Source organism: Pseudophryne corroboree, chromosome 9 (genome assembly GCF_028390025.1).
Source record: "Pseudophryne corroboree isolate aPseCor3 chromosome 9, aPseCor3.hap2, whole genome shotgun sequence".
Taxonomy (NCBI): Eukaryota; Metazoa; Chordata; class Amphibia; order Anura; family Myobatrachidae; genus Pseudophryne; species Pseudophryne corroboree.
Genome location: NC_086452.1, coordinates 434506436 through 434522928, shown reverse-complemented (window position 1 = coordinate 434522928; position 16493 = coordinate 434506436). Strand labels below are relative to the sequence as shown.

General features: G+C 41.9%; 1 protein-coding gene across 7 annotated transcripts in view; it reads right to left on the bottom strand.

The window, feature by feature from the left end:
* Nucleotides 1-667: 667 nt before the first annotated feature.
* FOXP1 (forkhead box P1) overlaps nt 668-16493 on the bottom strand; it is a 417384-nt gene continuing 401558 nt past the window's right edge. For all 7 annotated transcript variants that reach the window (XM_063941041.1, XM_063941042.1, XM_063941047.1 and 4 more), the window contains one exon: nt 668-6814. In XM_063941041.1, coding sequence (XP_063797111.1) covers nt 6670-6814 — 145 coding nt within the window. In that variant the 3' untranslated portion in view covers nt 668-6669. The remainder of the gene's footprint in view (nt 6815-16493) is intronic.

The window sequence follows — 16493 nt, the reverse complement described above, 5'->3', positions numbered from 1 at the left end:
GAATGCAGACAGCAGGAAGCAATAGACTGAGAGTTATATAGTTATATAGTGGAAGGAGCCAGTTCCCCAGCAGTACAGGGCTGCATATGGCAGGGGCAGTGACATGATGCGAGGAAAGGAATGCAGTAGGAATCCACGTTCTGAGAGTTATATAGAAGAAGAGCAGGGTACCCAGCAGCACAGAGTAGTGTGATGTGTGAGGTTATTATTAAACTGGTGTACAGTAGGTTATTTTGTATACTGGTACATTTAACACCCACAAAGTTCATATGTCTATCTTGTCACAGGTGACTATGGATGATAAGTTTCTTGCATGTAGGAATTTCCAAAGTGAATGAACAATATACATTTTTGGGTGTTAAAAAAAAAAACCAGATTAATTCATAAATTTTTTCATTTTTGTAAAGCAGAATGAAAATAAAATATATATGAGGCATATTTGTAATTAATTATTTTTGAGTACAAGATTTAGTTTTTCCTGCATATAGAGAATATGTATGGACTGGAAGAGAGCAGAGCGAAGAAGGTTTTTATTCCATTATCTGAGGGCGCATTGTGTTATTCATTCGCCTCCACTGTGTGTGGGTTCATTTTATAAAAATCGGGAGATATAAGCCAAGTGATCTAATCTATTAATTACAGGACATCAAAAGACAACGCAAACTACCAGTGTGAACAACCAGCATTTTATTGCATTTGAGAATGCTATACTGTCAGTAATCAGTACTGACTACACAACATTTTTTTATTGTCTGTATCAACAGACATGGAATGATGAAATTACAGTTGATGTAAGGAATGAGTCTCTTTTATGCCTTTTCAAAACAAAAAATCTTTTTACTGGCAGCATACACACATAAAGCACCATGCTCACAGTCCAGACGGTACCATTGTCATCAAGGCTTACGGGTTGTCATAAGATTGTTTACTTAGGCCGAGGCAATATTGCAAACCCTGGAAAATCTGGTTTTGCAAGCATCAAAGCGGGTGCTTAAAGTGGCTTCATAATAAAAGCAAATGAAAACACGTGACAGAATATAACAAAAAACGCAATTATATTAACGAAAAAAAAAATTAATGGCAGGCTGTCACACTGTACAAGCACATATTTCCTCCTTGGTCAATCAGTCATAATCAATCATGTATTAAAAGGGATATCTTTGCCAGTGAAGAATATATATATATATATTTTTTATAGTTGAACGATCGAATTTTTATTTGTAATTCTAAAATGACAACCCTTTACTGGATTTGCAAGTAAATAAATTAACAATTATTTTCAATATCATGATCAACCTAAGCCTTGATTTGTCTTCTCACCGCTAGCAAGATGCAGATATCCAACATTTAAAAACAAAACAAAATATATGTTTACAATGCATGGAAAAATTAGAGAAGGCTTATTCAACTCATTCCTGACAGCAGTTTACCTGATACATGGTACTATTCTGCTAATGTACGCTTTTCTTTGAGAAAAAAAAGAGAATGTAACAAATTGTCTTTACATCTTGGCACCTTGTAAAGTAATTTTTTTTTATACAAAAGTTTAATATTTTGACACTCCCCATTAATTATTCAAGACTTCACTGATAAACTTTGAAAGTGTGAGCCCAGGATTCGTCATGCAAAATATTTACTGCAGGAGAAAACACTTTAAAACAACTTTTTTTTATAAGTTTTTAAAATGTATGAACCTTTTTTTATTTATTTATTTATGACAGCCAGAAAAGGCAGTGGTAGAATAACATAAAATGTTCGAAAAGTATAAAAAAAAAAAACAACAAAAAAACCAGCAGAAAAAAAAAATGAAACAAAACACAAGAACTGTACAAAAAATCATTGATCAATGATAGAAAAAAAAAAAATATCTGTCAACTATGTTACAATTTGAAAGCAAAATAGTCAGGGAATTTCTCCCACCTTGTCAGCAAATGTCATCCATAATTTTTAAGCCGGGATAACTAAATATTATACATATGCAGCATGTATCTGCAATAGTTACATACAGTAGTTTTTTGTTTTTTTTCAAAGCTATTTTTTTTATATAGTTATTATAAAGCAGTTGCACAACAAAGCAATGGTGGTTTGACAAACAAATACGCATTTATTCCTTGCAAGGAATATTTTTATAAAGGAAATAAAAGAAAAACAAATAATATAACCAACCTTGCCCATCCTTCCCTCCCTCATTTAAATACAAATGGTCACATTGACAATATATGTACACAATGGGAAACGTAATGGCAATGAAAATTTGCAAAAAATAAAAATAAAATACATTGTGAAATTTGCTGGATGATAAAGCCTGAGTTTTTTTTTTAAGTTGGTCTTTACACAAGTTTGACACTTGCATGATATGTAAAAGTGAATGCTTAATATTCTTCTTTAAATTTGCTGTAAACTGAGCATGCAATATAGTTAAGTGCAACTTAGTGAAATGTATCTGTGTTAGAGGCATTCCATAAAGGGCTGTGTTGAGGTATGCTAAGTGTTACTCATGCTGTTTAGTTTTTCAACGCCCAACAATTCATGCCAAGAATGAACAAGTCAACCAGCTCCATATCCTCATTCTGAGTTAGAAACTAAAGCCTGTGAACCACTCACTCTGAAAGCACTGGGTGCTTTGTGCACAATCTCAGCTCGTCTCTCTCTAAATCCAAGCCACCCGTTTTTACAGAAAGGAAAAAACACACACAAAAAAAAACCCACATGGCCAGTGATGAGTGCCCTTATACACAGATTACAATAAGAACTAAAGAGTAGCTGGAAGGTTTAAGTAATATTATTACTCCGAGTTAGGGGGGGTGGGGTGGCTGAACAAAGACAACTTGCTGTAGTATTGAATTTTCCAGAACACCTTAAACAACGTCAAAATGAAAGCAACAAAGGAGAAGATATACTTTTATTTTGTATTTAGAGGTTTTGATAAATCACCAGCACAATCTGTTTAGTAAATTTGTTTGTGTCTGCTCTGCCTTGTAATGTTGACGTAACTGATGACAATTGGATATTGTATCAAATTCAAATTTGGTATTATATTATTCACAAAAGTGCTTTGGGTTTGCCTGCTTTAAACTTTTAAATAGCTTATATATACATAAAAAAATTAAAAAGAAAAACCCACCAATAAAAATATGCAGTTTTAGAAGGAACACTATAGGGTGTATATTTTTCATTTTTTATACGTTGGTGGTGGAAACTGCATAAAAGTGCCCAGAGTGATCAAAGCTATTTTCTACTTGGTTTCTACGGGTTACAGCAGTCTAAGCTGGTGTGTTATTTACTACCTATATATTCTTTGGGGGAGAAAAACAACCCTGTTACTTTGTCAATTGAGCTGATCATGTGCAGTATTTGTGGCCATGAAAACATAATTAATGATTTTAATTAGATAATGTACTTGTGTTGTTTATTAGCACACAAGTGCTCACATAAACATTATTCACTTAATAAATGGAAAATGCGTGTGTGTGTGTGGGGGGGTGGGGGGGGAAAGGGGGGGGGGGAGATAAAAATTTAGACACGCTGCTAATACTGTTCCAGACATTTACACAAGTATGACATGGTTTGGTCACACTGGAAAAATAAATAAAATAAAAGAGGAAAAGAATTAACTTTGGTTTGGAAATAGGTGAACTAGATATACACAAATGAAAAGGAGCAGATTCCTATTAAATTAGCATGATCAATATCTTCCACTCTAGAGTCACTTCTTTTCTTTGATCAACAACAAGAGGAGATTTGGCTTTATATGATACAGGTAAAGCATATAACACAGAACATCATTTACCATTGTGTAAAATCTTTGGTAGTTTTAGGGCAGACAAAAACTAAAGAGAAACTTTAAAGAGGTTCTTCTGCCATGCCGAAATAAGTCTAACCCATGGCAACAACCAGTAATTTTCATCTCTCTGACGAAGTATCCAGCTGTAAGCTGAAATCTGATTTGTTGTTATCGGTTACATTACTGCTCTCTGCATATGTTATTAAATAAGCCATTGAGTCTTGTCACTCAAAGGATGGTCAGTCCTACCAGCATCAAAGAGATTGAATTCTTGAAAAAAAAATAAAAAAAAATGGAAAAGACAAATAAACAAACAATAACCCATTTTGCTACCTAAAGAATACAGTGGTTAAGAAATAAGGATTGTTACAACAGGGCTGTTCAACAATTGGGAAAAAAAATAAATCAGAGCATAAGTATTATTTAAAAGTGCAGTCCCATAGAAACTCACAGTGCAAGTCATCTCTTTCATAAACAATTTGAATTCTGGCTAAATGGTTTGGAATGGAAATTCAGGCCTAATTTGTTATTTTATTTTTTTTAAACATAATGCACAATGACTTTACAAATTTAAACATCTCTGCTGATAATATATGAAACCCTACCTGAGGTAATAAATGGTGCAAAGTTATCAATGTTGAATAAACAAATTAAAGCCCCCCCCCCCCAAAAAAAGTTGCAAAAATAAAATATTGACGTGTTGATATTGGCTTTGATTTGAGCTGCCATAACGTTTATTATATTAACATTAAAAAATGGCAAAAAGTTACTTAGGAAATGGGACTGCACCTTTAATGTCCTTGCTAAGATATTGTTCTAGATTTCTGATGTGGTCTCACCATCACCCACCCTTTTCAAAGACTTTGAAAATCATTTACAATATGCACAAGTGGTGCCAGACATGCACAAGTCACTGTTGCCTACAACAAAATGCATTCACTTGCCTGGAATTCCCTGCGGTCTGATTTGGTCAAAAACTTGGATGCATGAAAGCATTATGTTGGAACCCTATGACCCACGTGCCTCATAAAGATAACCAAAAACACTGTTTATGTTTGCCTTTTGATCTTACAGCAAACAATTTAAAATTCACATACGTGTGTGAGAGCAAGACCTGTTTGTAGTTGGGTCCACAAAGATCTCCCTATTGGTCTCCACCTTTACCACTCCTGGGTTAAGAAGACTAAAAATCCTGCCTGTTTGTGCAGTAAAAGAGCTGTTCTACCCTTCACAGATCTAACTTTTTGTTTGTTATCTTGCACTATGTCCTGTCCTGGCCATCCTACAAACATCTTCTTTGTGATAAGTTCCATCTTCAGGGCCACGGATTGCGAAGCCAGAAGTGTGTTGTTAGGTGCCCAATGTTTAAGACAGGACATTTTTGAAAATTGCAATGTTGTTAATGAATCCCTTTTGGTGATTTGTATAATTTACTACAGCAATTAATAATGAAAAAAAAAATAGGTATGGTTGTAAAAAAAAGAAAGACTTCAATGATGCATCTTCCTTACAGGTGCCCATTGCAAGCTACGTCAAACCAACATCTTACCTCCTATTCAATGTTACATATATTTTTTTCATATATATTTATGTATACATATGTAGATCTAAGACCATTTTGTACATAAGGACAATGTTCCTCACCCACAAATTGCTGAGTGTCTTGCCAATGCCTCACACTGGGGAGACGAGGCATATCCAAACAGTTGAGGAAAAACTGCGCCCATAGCACTGTCTACCAATCTAAGTTTTTCAAAAACTTTTGTTTTGTTTTGCAAGCGGAAAATCAGCTTCTGGTTCTATAAAACATACAAAGTCTCAAAAGACTCTGGTGCACGTCAATGGACAGGGAGCCACAAAATCTCTTGTGCTGAAGCTGGTACATTTAGACTGTTTGGGTTTATCATCAGTGACAAAGCTAATGAATACTGCTCTATAGGTATTAACCTTTGCCACTTCATGGCTTTTCCTATGACCGTGGTTCTTGCAGTATATGACAGAACATTCCATTCACTGTCAAGGCCAGTTTTTGAGGGACCGTTTGTAAAAGCGTATTCTAATGGAATGATTATTTTTGTTTGTTTAGTCGAGTGCCTGAAAGAAACATGACTGCAAAGTAAGAAAACTGCAATGCACGACAGAAAATGTTGAACAGTTGAAAGACATTCGGCATTATATAATAAAATTATATAATAAAAACACCTATTAACATTCATCACAAAGTACAGAAAACATTATGCCTCCAAGAGGCCTTGGGCCTGAAAGCAGAGGCCTGAGGTCAGAACTTAAATTGGTGTAGTACATTAAAAAATAAAAGCAATACATTAAGAAGTTTGGGATAATTATTACGCCTCTCCCTCTGTCCCATACACATATAAAAAGGTCACCCCCATCCCATATGGAAGCAAAAGAATTGATTTAAAGGCAGTGATAATCAGAATTACATGCAGTACTGTGCAAATACGTTGTCCATTGGAATCCTTTAAAATCTGGGCAAAAGGGATGACCTGCAGTTTAGACGCACATGCTTATATCGATGTCCTCGGCTTCCGTTTGGCAGAACGACAGTCCTAAAGTCTGCTGCGTACGAAGAAGTGAAATCGGTTTTAGCAAATTTACAACACTGATGTTGACTGTGAGAGAGGAAGTCGCAAGTACCAAACAAGTCGATCCAATGCACAGAGTACAAATTCCTTTTTTCTTCAACAAAAAAAGTAGAAAAATCAAAAATACTCCCAAATGGGAAACTTGATGGCACTAATAAGAGTTAACACATGTCATAGGTGTCAGAACGGGCCGGGACCTCTCCAGACTGTACAATAACGGAGAGATACCTCAAGCCGTGAACTGTCTTCATTATCAGGATTGTGAAATTACACGCGATGCTACTCCATGTCCTCATTTACAGGTTCGTCTTCATAATCTCTGTCGGGGTCAAAATCGGGACTGTGGTTAGCTGTTGTTACTAGCGAGAGCGGACCTTCATTCTCATCAGGATCCAGTGGTTCTTCTTTAACATGTACATGATGCCTACACCCAAAACAAACAATAAAAAATCTTATATCAACATCATACTGGGTTCTATTTACTTAATTATTAAACAATGTTCATAAAACTATTAATTAGTTCAACTTTATTCTTTGCTTTAGTGAAGCAATGGTGTTTAGCTTTGAACATCAAAAACCTTCAGTGGACACTCAAGTTTTTTGATTTGCAAAACTAAACTCCGTCGTTTCACTAATAAGTTATTTATCACTATCTGAGCAGTTCAAAGTATGAATGATTCAAAGTACAAAACAGGCAGGGTCTAGCCACGTAAAATGACCAAACCCATCTAAAGTCCTGCTTTGGGCGTCCATATTCCCGTTTGGACACCCAAAGTGCTAACTTAGCGCACATTTCTTCTTGCACCTTAGGAGTCTGCAAGAAGAAATGTCATCCCCCAGGCTACTGGGTGCCCAATTGAATCGGCCCCCCCAAAAAGTCAAGTTACTAAAATAAATTACCCTAGTAATGTATATTTATGCTCAATACACAAAATGACTACAGAAGCCCCAACTGGCTTAATACACTGTATTGTCAAAATGCATACATACGGTATAAATGACAGTAATAAGAGCTAATAAATATTTCAGACGTTGCTAATGATAATAGTCTCAAGGCACAATATTATGAATTAGCACAGTTTTGGGGGGAAGGGGGGGGGGGGTTGTCCTAAAATTCAATATTTGCAGATATCAGAAATAAAGATATAATCAAACAGGAAAAAAAAATGGAAATACACATTAGCATTTCTCGTGACCCAGCCGAATACGCAGCACATACATAGATTAAACGAGACTTCATAAAGTAAAAATGGTAATTATCAGGCCATGAAGCCTTACAGAGGCTGGGGGTAATCATTGCTTAATGTGTGTTCTGCTTCTTTAGTTAACATGCAGAACCTGCGAGCCAACTCTCTAGAGGACGACCCTAAGTGAGGTTCTATCATTAATCAACTTCAAGCCATACACTGCAAGGAGACACCATGATACATGCTTTAAAGTCCAAATTAATGCATATTTTTACAAACTGTCAATACTGGAAGAAAAGCTCTGCCAGAAAACACAAACGGAGGGGTGGGGGGTTGGGGGGGATGCTTCGCTCAACACAACAATGCGATAAGAGAGCACAGTCCTAACGAGAATAATAACACTGTCAGCTGTAAACAAGAAAAAACATGATCCCCAGCTCATGGTGGGCAAAAAAAGGACGCTCTCTGGAGATGAGATCTGCCAAATTCCCCATTATGGAAGAGCGTATGAATAACTCACGGGGGAATAGGCCTGATCGTACATAACAGCTATGATAACAAGAAAGAAATGTTGAGCGTAAATCATATTTACAGGACTGCCTTTACAAACAGCAATTACTTTTTCACCGCTGAGTGGCTTTTGTCATGCAAAATACTCAAATGCGTAAACACCGCCTGGCCTTTGAAACGGTGAAGGGAAGTGTCATTTTATTGACATTATCTAATATTAGAGATGAGGAGCAGAAGGAAAGGCTCCTGCTAGCTCATGATACAATTGACTTTAAAATGCAATGCCTAAAAATATGTTGCGCTAATGAATTAAACTCCTACTCCCCCCACCACCCACAGACCTGCATTGTATTCTTCTATTTCATTGTAACTCTTCCAAACCATACTGGGGACTAATATATTGTGAGTGAGAAGTAACTCAACAAGACTTGTGATTATAAAGTGGACGGACGGACAGACAGTTATTTCCCTAATTGTTCTGTGACCGTTATTGTAGAGTGGTAATTCACAGTGCAGTACAGCCTTTTCTCCGGCAGGGTCCACAGGTTATCCACAGGATAACATTGGGATATGATGAAGCGACAGCGTATTTGCACCAAACGGTCAAAGCTTTCCGGCCTCCCAGCATGCAACGGGCCCGTCCATATATCCCCGCCTCCTGGCTCAGGCAAATCAGTTTTTTGTTTGGTGCGGCAGGAGCCTTATTCCATGGATATACCCAGGACTTGCTATTCTAATATCTTATATTTCAAAATCATGTATTACTAGGTCACAAATAACCTACAGATAATATAACCATTCTCTGGGCCCTATTCAGTGGCAGTGCTAATTTAGAATCCGACTTGCTGTGAGCAGCAGCATTGGAGAATAAAACACTGGAGCAATTCAACATTGCACCGGGGCAAAGACAGCAGATCCGAAGATCAGCAGAGCCCGCGATCCCTATCACCGCTTTTCCGTAGCAGCAGTCTGACTCTGTAGAGCTAATGCGCAGGCTGGAACTGGGGTTCAAGATGAAAGCTCCCAATAGCCAGCGGAGAGAGAGGAAAAGGGGCGGGGGACTGTAAGCTCTGAGAGGAACAGGGGGCGGGGGACTATAAGCTCTGAGAGGAACAGGGGGCGGGGGACTGTAAGATCTGAGAGGAACAGGGGGCGGGGGACTATAAGCTCTGAGAGGAACAGGGGGCGGGGGACTGTAAGCTCTGAGAGGAACAGGGGGCGGGGGACTGTAAGCTCTGAGAGGAACAGGGGGCGGGGGACTGTAAGCTCTGAGAGGAACAGGGGGCGGGGGACTGTAAGCTCTAAGAGGAACAGGGGGCGGGGACTATAAGCTCTGAGAGGAACAGGGGGCGGGGGACTGTAAGCTCTGAAAGGAACAGGGGGCGGGGGACTGTAAGCTCTGAGAGGAACAGGGGGCTGGGGACTGTAAGCTCTGAGAGGAACAGGGGGTGGGGGACTATAAGCTCCTCTGGGGCAGGGACTGATATGAATGGCAATTATTCTCTGCAAAGCGCTGTGTAATACGTGTGCGCTATATAAATGTTTCTAAGTAAATAAACATGGACGTATGCTGACGTTATATAAATAACGTAATAAATTAATTCCTATGGGGTATATGCAATTGCGGTCGAATTCCCGAAATTGTCGAATTTCGGGTCATTTTCGACCAAAAAAAAAAATCGCCTATGCAATTCAGTGCTTTCCGACCAAAAAACGGACTTTCAAAATTCGACTTTTTGAAATTCGACTTTTTGCAAATTCGACTTTTCTGCAATGATACAAGTGCTGCAATTCGACCAAAGCATATTCAATTCAAGTTTGGAAATTCGACAGCAGTGCTTTTAGACAGCAAATTCGTCATTTTCAATCCGCCACACTTTGGAGGGTGAAAACAAATAAAAAAATTTTAAACATGTTTTTTTTTGTGTTTTTTTGGGGGGGAATAGCAGATCTATTTATATTAGAAGGGATTAGGTACTTTTTTTTTTTTTTTTGGAGGCACAAATATTATTTATATATTTTTTAAAATATTATTATTATTTTTTTTTTTTTTTTTATGCTGGAACGGTGAAATCATAAAAAAAAATGGCGTGGGGTCCCCCCTCCAAAGCATAACCAGCCTCGGGCTCTTCGAGCTGGTCCTGGTTCTAAAAATGCGGGGGAAAAATTGACAGGGGATCCCCCGTATTTTTAAAACCAGCACCGGGCTCTGCGCCTGGTGCTGGTGCCAAAAATACGGGGGACAAAAAGAGTAGGGGTCCCCCGTATTTTTAACACCAGCATCGGGCTCCACTAGCTGGACAGATAATGCCACAGCCGGGGGTCACTTTTATGCCGTGCCCTGCGGCCGTGGCATTAAATATCCAACTAGTCACCCCTGGCCGGGGTACCCTGGGGGAGTGGGGACCCCTTCAATCAAGGGGTCCCCCCCCCCCCAGCCACCCAAGGGCCAGGGGTGAAGCCCGAGGCTGTCCCCCCCATCCAATGGGCTGCGGATGGGGGGGCTGATAGCCTTTTGTGATAATAAAAAGATATTGTTTTTTCCAGTAGTACTACAAGTCCCAGCAAGCCTCCCCCGCAAGCTGGTACTTGGAGAACCACAAGTACCAGCATGCGGGAGAAAAACGGGCCCGCTGGTACCTGTAGTACTACTGGGAAAAAAATACCCAAATAAAAACAGGACACACACACCGTCGACAGTAAAACTTTATTTCATACGTCGACACACACATACTTACCTATGTTCACACGCCGACATCGGTCCTCTTCTCCATGTAGAATCCACGGATACCTGAAAAGAAAAGATCAATATACTCACCTCAGCCATGGTCCAGAGATAAATCCACGTACTTGACAAAAAAACAAACCGAACACCCGCTCCATGCCGGACTGAAAGGGGTCCCATGCTGACACATGGGACACCTTTCCACGAATGAGACCTGTCAGTGACAGCTGTCACAGAAAGGTCTCTAAGCCAATCAGGAAGCGCAACTTCGTTGCGCTCACCTGATTGGCTGTGCGCTGTCTGTACTGTGACAGCACATCGCAAAGCCGCTCCATTACTTTCAATGGTGGGAACTTAGCGGCTAGCGGTAAGGTCACCCGCCGGTCAGCGGCTGACCGGCGGGTGACCCCACCGCTACCCGCAAAGTTCCCACCATTGAAAGTAATGGAGCGGCTTTGCGATGTGCTGTCACAGTACAGACAGCGCACAGCCAATCAGGTGAGCGCCACGGAAGTAGCGCTTCCTGATTGGCTGAAGGGACGTCAGTGACAGGAGTCACGTGATGTCCCGGCATTCGGGAGAAAGGGGTCTGATGTGAAAGCATTGGACCCCTTTCTAGTCCGGTATGGAGCGGGTTTTTGCGTGTTTTTTTTTTTAAACAAGTACGTGGATTTTACTCTCTGGACGTGGATTTATCTCTGGACGCTGGAAGGTGAGTATAATTTTTTCACAGGTACCCTCGGATCGTCGGAGACCGTGGCAGTCGGCGTGTCAACATAGGTAAGTATGTGTGTGTCGGTAGTGTGTAATAAAGTTTTACTATCAAGGTGTGTGTGTCCTGTTTTTATTTGGGTATTTTTTTCCCAGTAGTACTACAGGTACCAGCGGACCCGTTTTTCTCCCGCATGCTGGTACTTGTGGTTCTCCAAGTACCAGCTTGCGGGGGAGGCTTGCTGGGACTTGTAGTACTGCTGGAAAAAAACAATATCTTTTTATTATCACAAAAGGCTATCAGCCCCCCCATCCGCAGCCCATTGGATGGGGGGGGACAGCCTCGGGCTTCACCCCTGGCCCTTGGGTGGCTGGGGGGGGGGGGACCCCTTGATTGAAGGGGTCCCCACTCCCCCAGGGTACCCCGGCCAGGGGTGACTAGTTGGATATTTAATGCCACGGCCGCAGGGCACGGCATAAAAGTGACCCCCGGCTGTGGCATTATCTGTCCAGCTAGTGGAGCCCGATGCTGGTGTTAAAAATACGGGGGACCCCTACTCTTTTTGTCCCCCGTATTTTTGGCACCAGCACCAGGCGCAGAGCCCGGTGCTGGTTTTAAAAATACGGGGAATCCCTGGCCAATTTTCCCCCTGCATTTTTAGAACCAGGACCAGCTCGATGAGCCCGAGGCTGGTTATGCTTTGGAGGGGGGACCCCACGCCATTTTTTTTTCGGGTTTTTCACGTTTTTTTACCGTTTTTTAAAATCGCGGCAAAATCCGCCAAATCGGCCGATTTTCGCCCGCGACTCTGGCGAATCCGTTTTTCATTGAATATGGTGAATTCCGGAAGCCACCTTCCGGGATTCACCTGTCGAATTGAGTCGAATTAAAAAACGGCGAAAATTGCCGCAAATTCGACCGCAATTGCATATACCCCTATATTTCTACATTAAAATGTAACTGTTTTAAGGTTATCTTCTAGTCTTTGTCTAACAGTGGTTCTGTGTGCCCTCTTAAGAGTTTTCTTTTGTTTCCCATTATAAGGTATATTCCATTTCTAGGTTATTATATACTGTAGCTATTGGACAGCATTTGTCCTTATTTAGCTATTTATGCTTGTAGAGAAGTAGAGAGAGCGAGTCTACTTTTTGGTAACTGCATTGCAGCCAGCTATGTCCATGGCTTACAGCAAATACTACCGATCTCCCAGAATGTCACGCTCCTGAACAGAGGCGTCTCTTAATAAGGGGGGGGGGGTCACTGGAAGGGCGGAGCTTTGTGCCCCGTCTTCCGGCACTTGGGGTCCGCTAAAAAAGGGTCGGGGCTTCGCGGAAAGGGGTGGGTATATGCGTCCCGACCCCTGTTTTTCGTCACTTGGGGGGGGGGATCAGGAGGTGCAGGCTGCCTCCCATGGAGTGCTGTTTCTGCAGTGCCGGCTCCTGCTCAGTGACAGGAGCCGAGTTCTGCACATAATGTAACAGTGCAGCACTCGGCTCCTGTCACTGAGCAGGAGCCAGCATTTTGGTGTCACCCCTCGGCGCACCCCCCGCACCGCCTTTGTGACGCCAGTGCTCCTGAAGCTTGTAGAGTCCACTCGTCCTGCTTTATGCTCATTTTGGCATTAGCCGGCTTTTACATACAGATAACTGGATGGCTGATGCTTGTAACCAAAAGAATGAAAGTTGTACTGGATCTGAATTGGGTGCCTGCAGCTTAGAAGGGATCAGTATGTGATCGGACGGGGAGTCGTCTGTCACAATACCACCGCCGGCATCCCGATGTTTACAATCTCAACAGGGGTGAGGTAAGTATTTTACCTCCCCCCTAACCATCCGTTACCGCAGCCTAACCCTAACCTCCCCTTTAGTGCCTAAACCTACAGATGTGTCCTCCTACATCTGTGCTCCATGCGCTACAAGTCACGTTACACATAATGCGTGAGTGCCGTGTTTTGTATGCAAACACAGTCGCAATTACACACAGAATATAGACAAGCTGCAGATAATTTTAATCAGCAGGATCTGCTCGTGTCCTATTGCATTACTTTCTGACAGATGCATTTTCGCGAGAAAAAAAGCGAGTCCCACCACGGCATGGCGCAGGTATGGGTTGTTGGGTCGACCCAACTTAGGTCGACACTCATTAGATCGACCACTGAAGGGCGACATTGCCATTAGGTCGCCATGAGGTTTTTGACTGTTTTTGGTGTCGTTTTCTCCGTAAAGTGACGGGGAACCCAAATTAGTGCACCATGGCTCGCGAGCTTCGGGCAAGGTGCCTCACTCCGCTACCACTTCGCTCGGCACAGATTACCATTCCAATCGTAGTCCATGTGGATCGATAGGTATGAAAAATTCCCAAAAATTAAGAAATAAAAAATTTGAAACCCCCTTAGTGCCTAAACCACAGCCTAACCATAACTCCCCCTCCCCCGCAGCCTAACTCTAACCCTCCCCCCTTAGTGCCTAAACCACAGCTTAACCATAACTCCCCAACCCTCCACAGCCTAACCCCTGCCCCCAGGTGACGCCTAAACCTACCCCCCCTTCTCCCTCCTCCGCAGCCAAATCCTAACAGTCCCGGCTATACTTACCTTCGGGATCCCGGCTGTCGGTGATACTGTCTTAGCCGGGATTCTGGCGTTTCCGGTCTGACGGCTGTTGGGATTCTGGTGTCGGTATTTCGGCTGCCGGAATCCTGAACGTATACCCCTTAGAGACCACTGTTTGGCACTGAAATACTGGCCTAACATTGAAAGGATACAAAGACTAGAGGAATGCATATGGCAAAGAGCTGGAGCAGGTACTGTTTAACATGGTGGCAAGATATGAGCATAGGCCATGTTTATAGGCCATGTTTGAGACATACAACTTCCACTGTATTCCCACTGACCTTCTAGAATCCACAGAAAAGGATTATTTATTTTTTGGGCCCGGGCTGTTTCTACCATATATACAAGCCCAGCACATATGGCGGTAGCACGCCTACAATCAATGGCTTTATGCAAATTGTATTTCATATTTTCTGCGCAGTATTTCCTAACTGGTCTCCGGCCAGCCTCCCATTTGCTTAAGGCAGAGGTTCCCAAACACAGTCCTCAAGGCGTCCAGATTTTAAGGATATCCATGGCTGGGCACAGACGACTAAATCAATTTGATTGAGGTATTTTTTTAATCGCCTGTGCCTAAGCTTGGTTATTCTTAAAACCTGGGCTGTAAGGGGTCTTGAGGGTCGACTTTGGGAACCTCTGCCTTAAGGAATTGGTAGAGCGCAACATGGAGATACTACTCTAACCTGCCCAGGCAACCATATTTGTGCCATACCTGAAATGTTAACAGCCACTGATTTACGGACAGCACACCGGAACTCCACAATATGGAAACATATGTGCCGGGATACGAGAATCTTTTTCTTTTTATTATTTTTTTATTCCAATTTAAACTTCAGCACTCTCTGGAACCGTTTAGCTGTAAACATTCCGACTGAGAACAGATTTCTATTTTATTTTCCACATCTCAATACTGCTTTTATTTGTCCACTCTGGAAGCAGGGGAGCGAAGCTTGCGGCTGTTAAAAGGAATTGGGCTCCAGTGGCGATCACAGCATGGTGCGCTCTGCGGATAGCACTGTAAGCCAGAAGGATGAAAGTCCTGCAAACTTCTATTAAGAAATATTCTGCAAGCGGCATCTTGGGATAAAAAGTGCCGTGGTGATATAAAGACGGGGATAAGAAAAAAAAAAACCCAGAATGCAGTTACTGCTTCTTAAGCAGAGCTACAGTTTCCATGCTACAGTAACAAGGTAATGCTGAGATAATGTTAGTGTTAAAAGCCTGACTGAGTTTAATTTATTGGGTTGCTCAAAAATTAGACGCATCGCGACTGTTTACTGCAGTTTCTGAAGACGATGCTGTGTGGCAGTTAAACACAAAATGTATCTCGCCGGCATTACGAAGAAGCAAATTGCCGTTGCAATTAATCAAGTCACTTTTCTACAGAGTGCAGTAACTGTAAATATGTATCTGTGCATTATTTTCATTTACACAGTAGCAGTTTAGGTACACATAAAAACCTCGGAAGTATTTTGCTAAGCTTTTAAAGCATTGTAAATCTCTCTCTCGGGGCTACGTTAATCCGAAGTCATCATTATTAGCTACGCTACAGGTTGCTCTAGGATTTAACGTTTTACAAAAAGGAGAATACAAAAAGAAACGCAGTATTAAAGGGAGAGGGGGCACCTGCTAGATCTGCCACTGCTTGTTTTCTCCTTATACACGGTTGAGTCGCGTTATTATGACCACCTCCTACATATGACGTCGGAGGCGCGTAGACCATGAAGTACGTCACGTGTCGTGCGCTGGTTTGGTGGGTATAAAAGGTGTGTGATAGGCCGTCTGCACACATATCACCTGTTGCTGTCATAGGGGATGATTATCAACTTTTGGGCCAAGGGTGGCAGTATTTCTGACGCAGCGCAGTTTGTGAACTGTTCGCGTGCTGCTGCGGTGAAGGTGTATCGTGACTGGACAAATGGCACCACTGTGAATGTGGAAACTGCGGAGCACCACGTGCCATTGATGTGAGAGGTGAACGTCGGCTACGAACATGTGTGAGGGCCGACCGACACGCTAGAGTGGAGCAGCTCATCATCAAAATAAACCTTGGTGCTACCAGACGTGCGTCTAAAACTACAGTTCGGTCCGTCTAGCTGTTGTCCGTGCTGCACACGGCGGTTACTCTGGCTATTAGCTGGTGGTCATAATAATGTGACTCGACCGTGTATAAACATGTGACTCTTTGTCCCTCTAGTCATTTCTTCCTTGCAGTTACCCCCTCCCCCTTCCCCACCCATCCGCTTTATCCCTGACAGACCTCTCTAACGTCCTCGCCACTTTGGATGGTGACGCCTCCTCCTAAAGTAGCGTCATTATGTCACAGAAGGTTTTTTTTTTTAACGAATCCTTTATTTT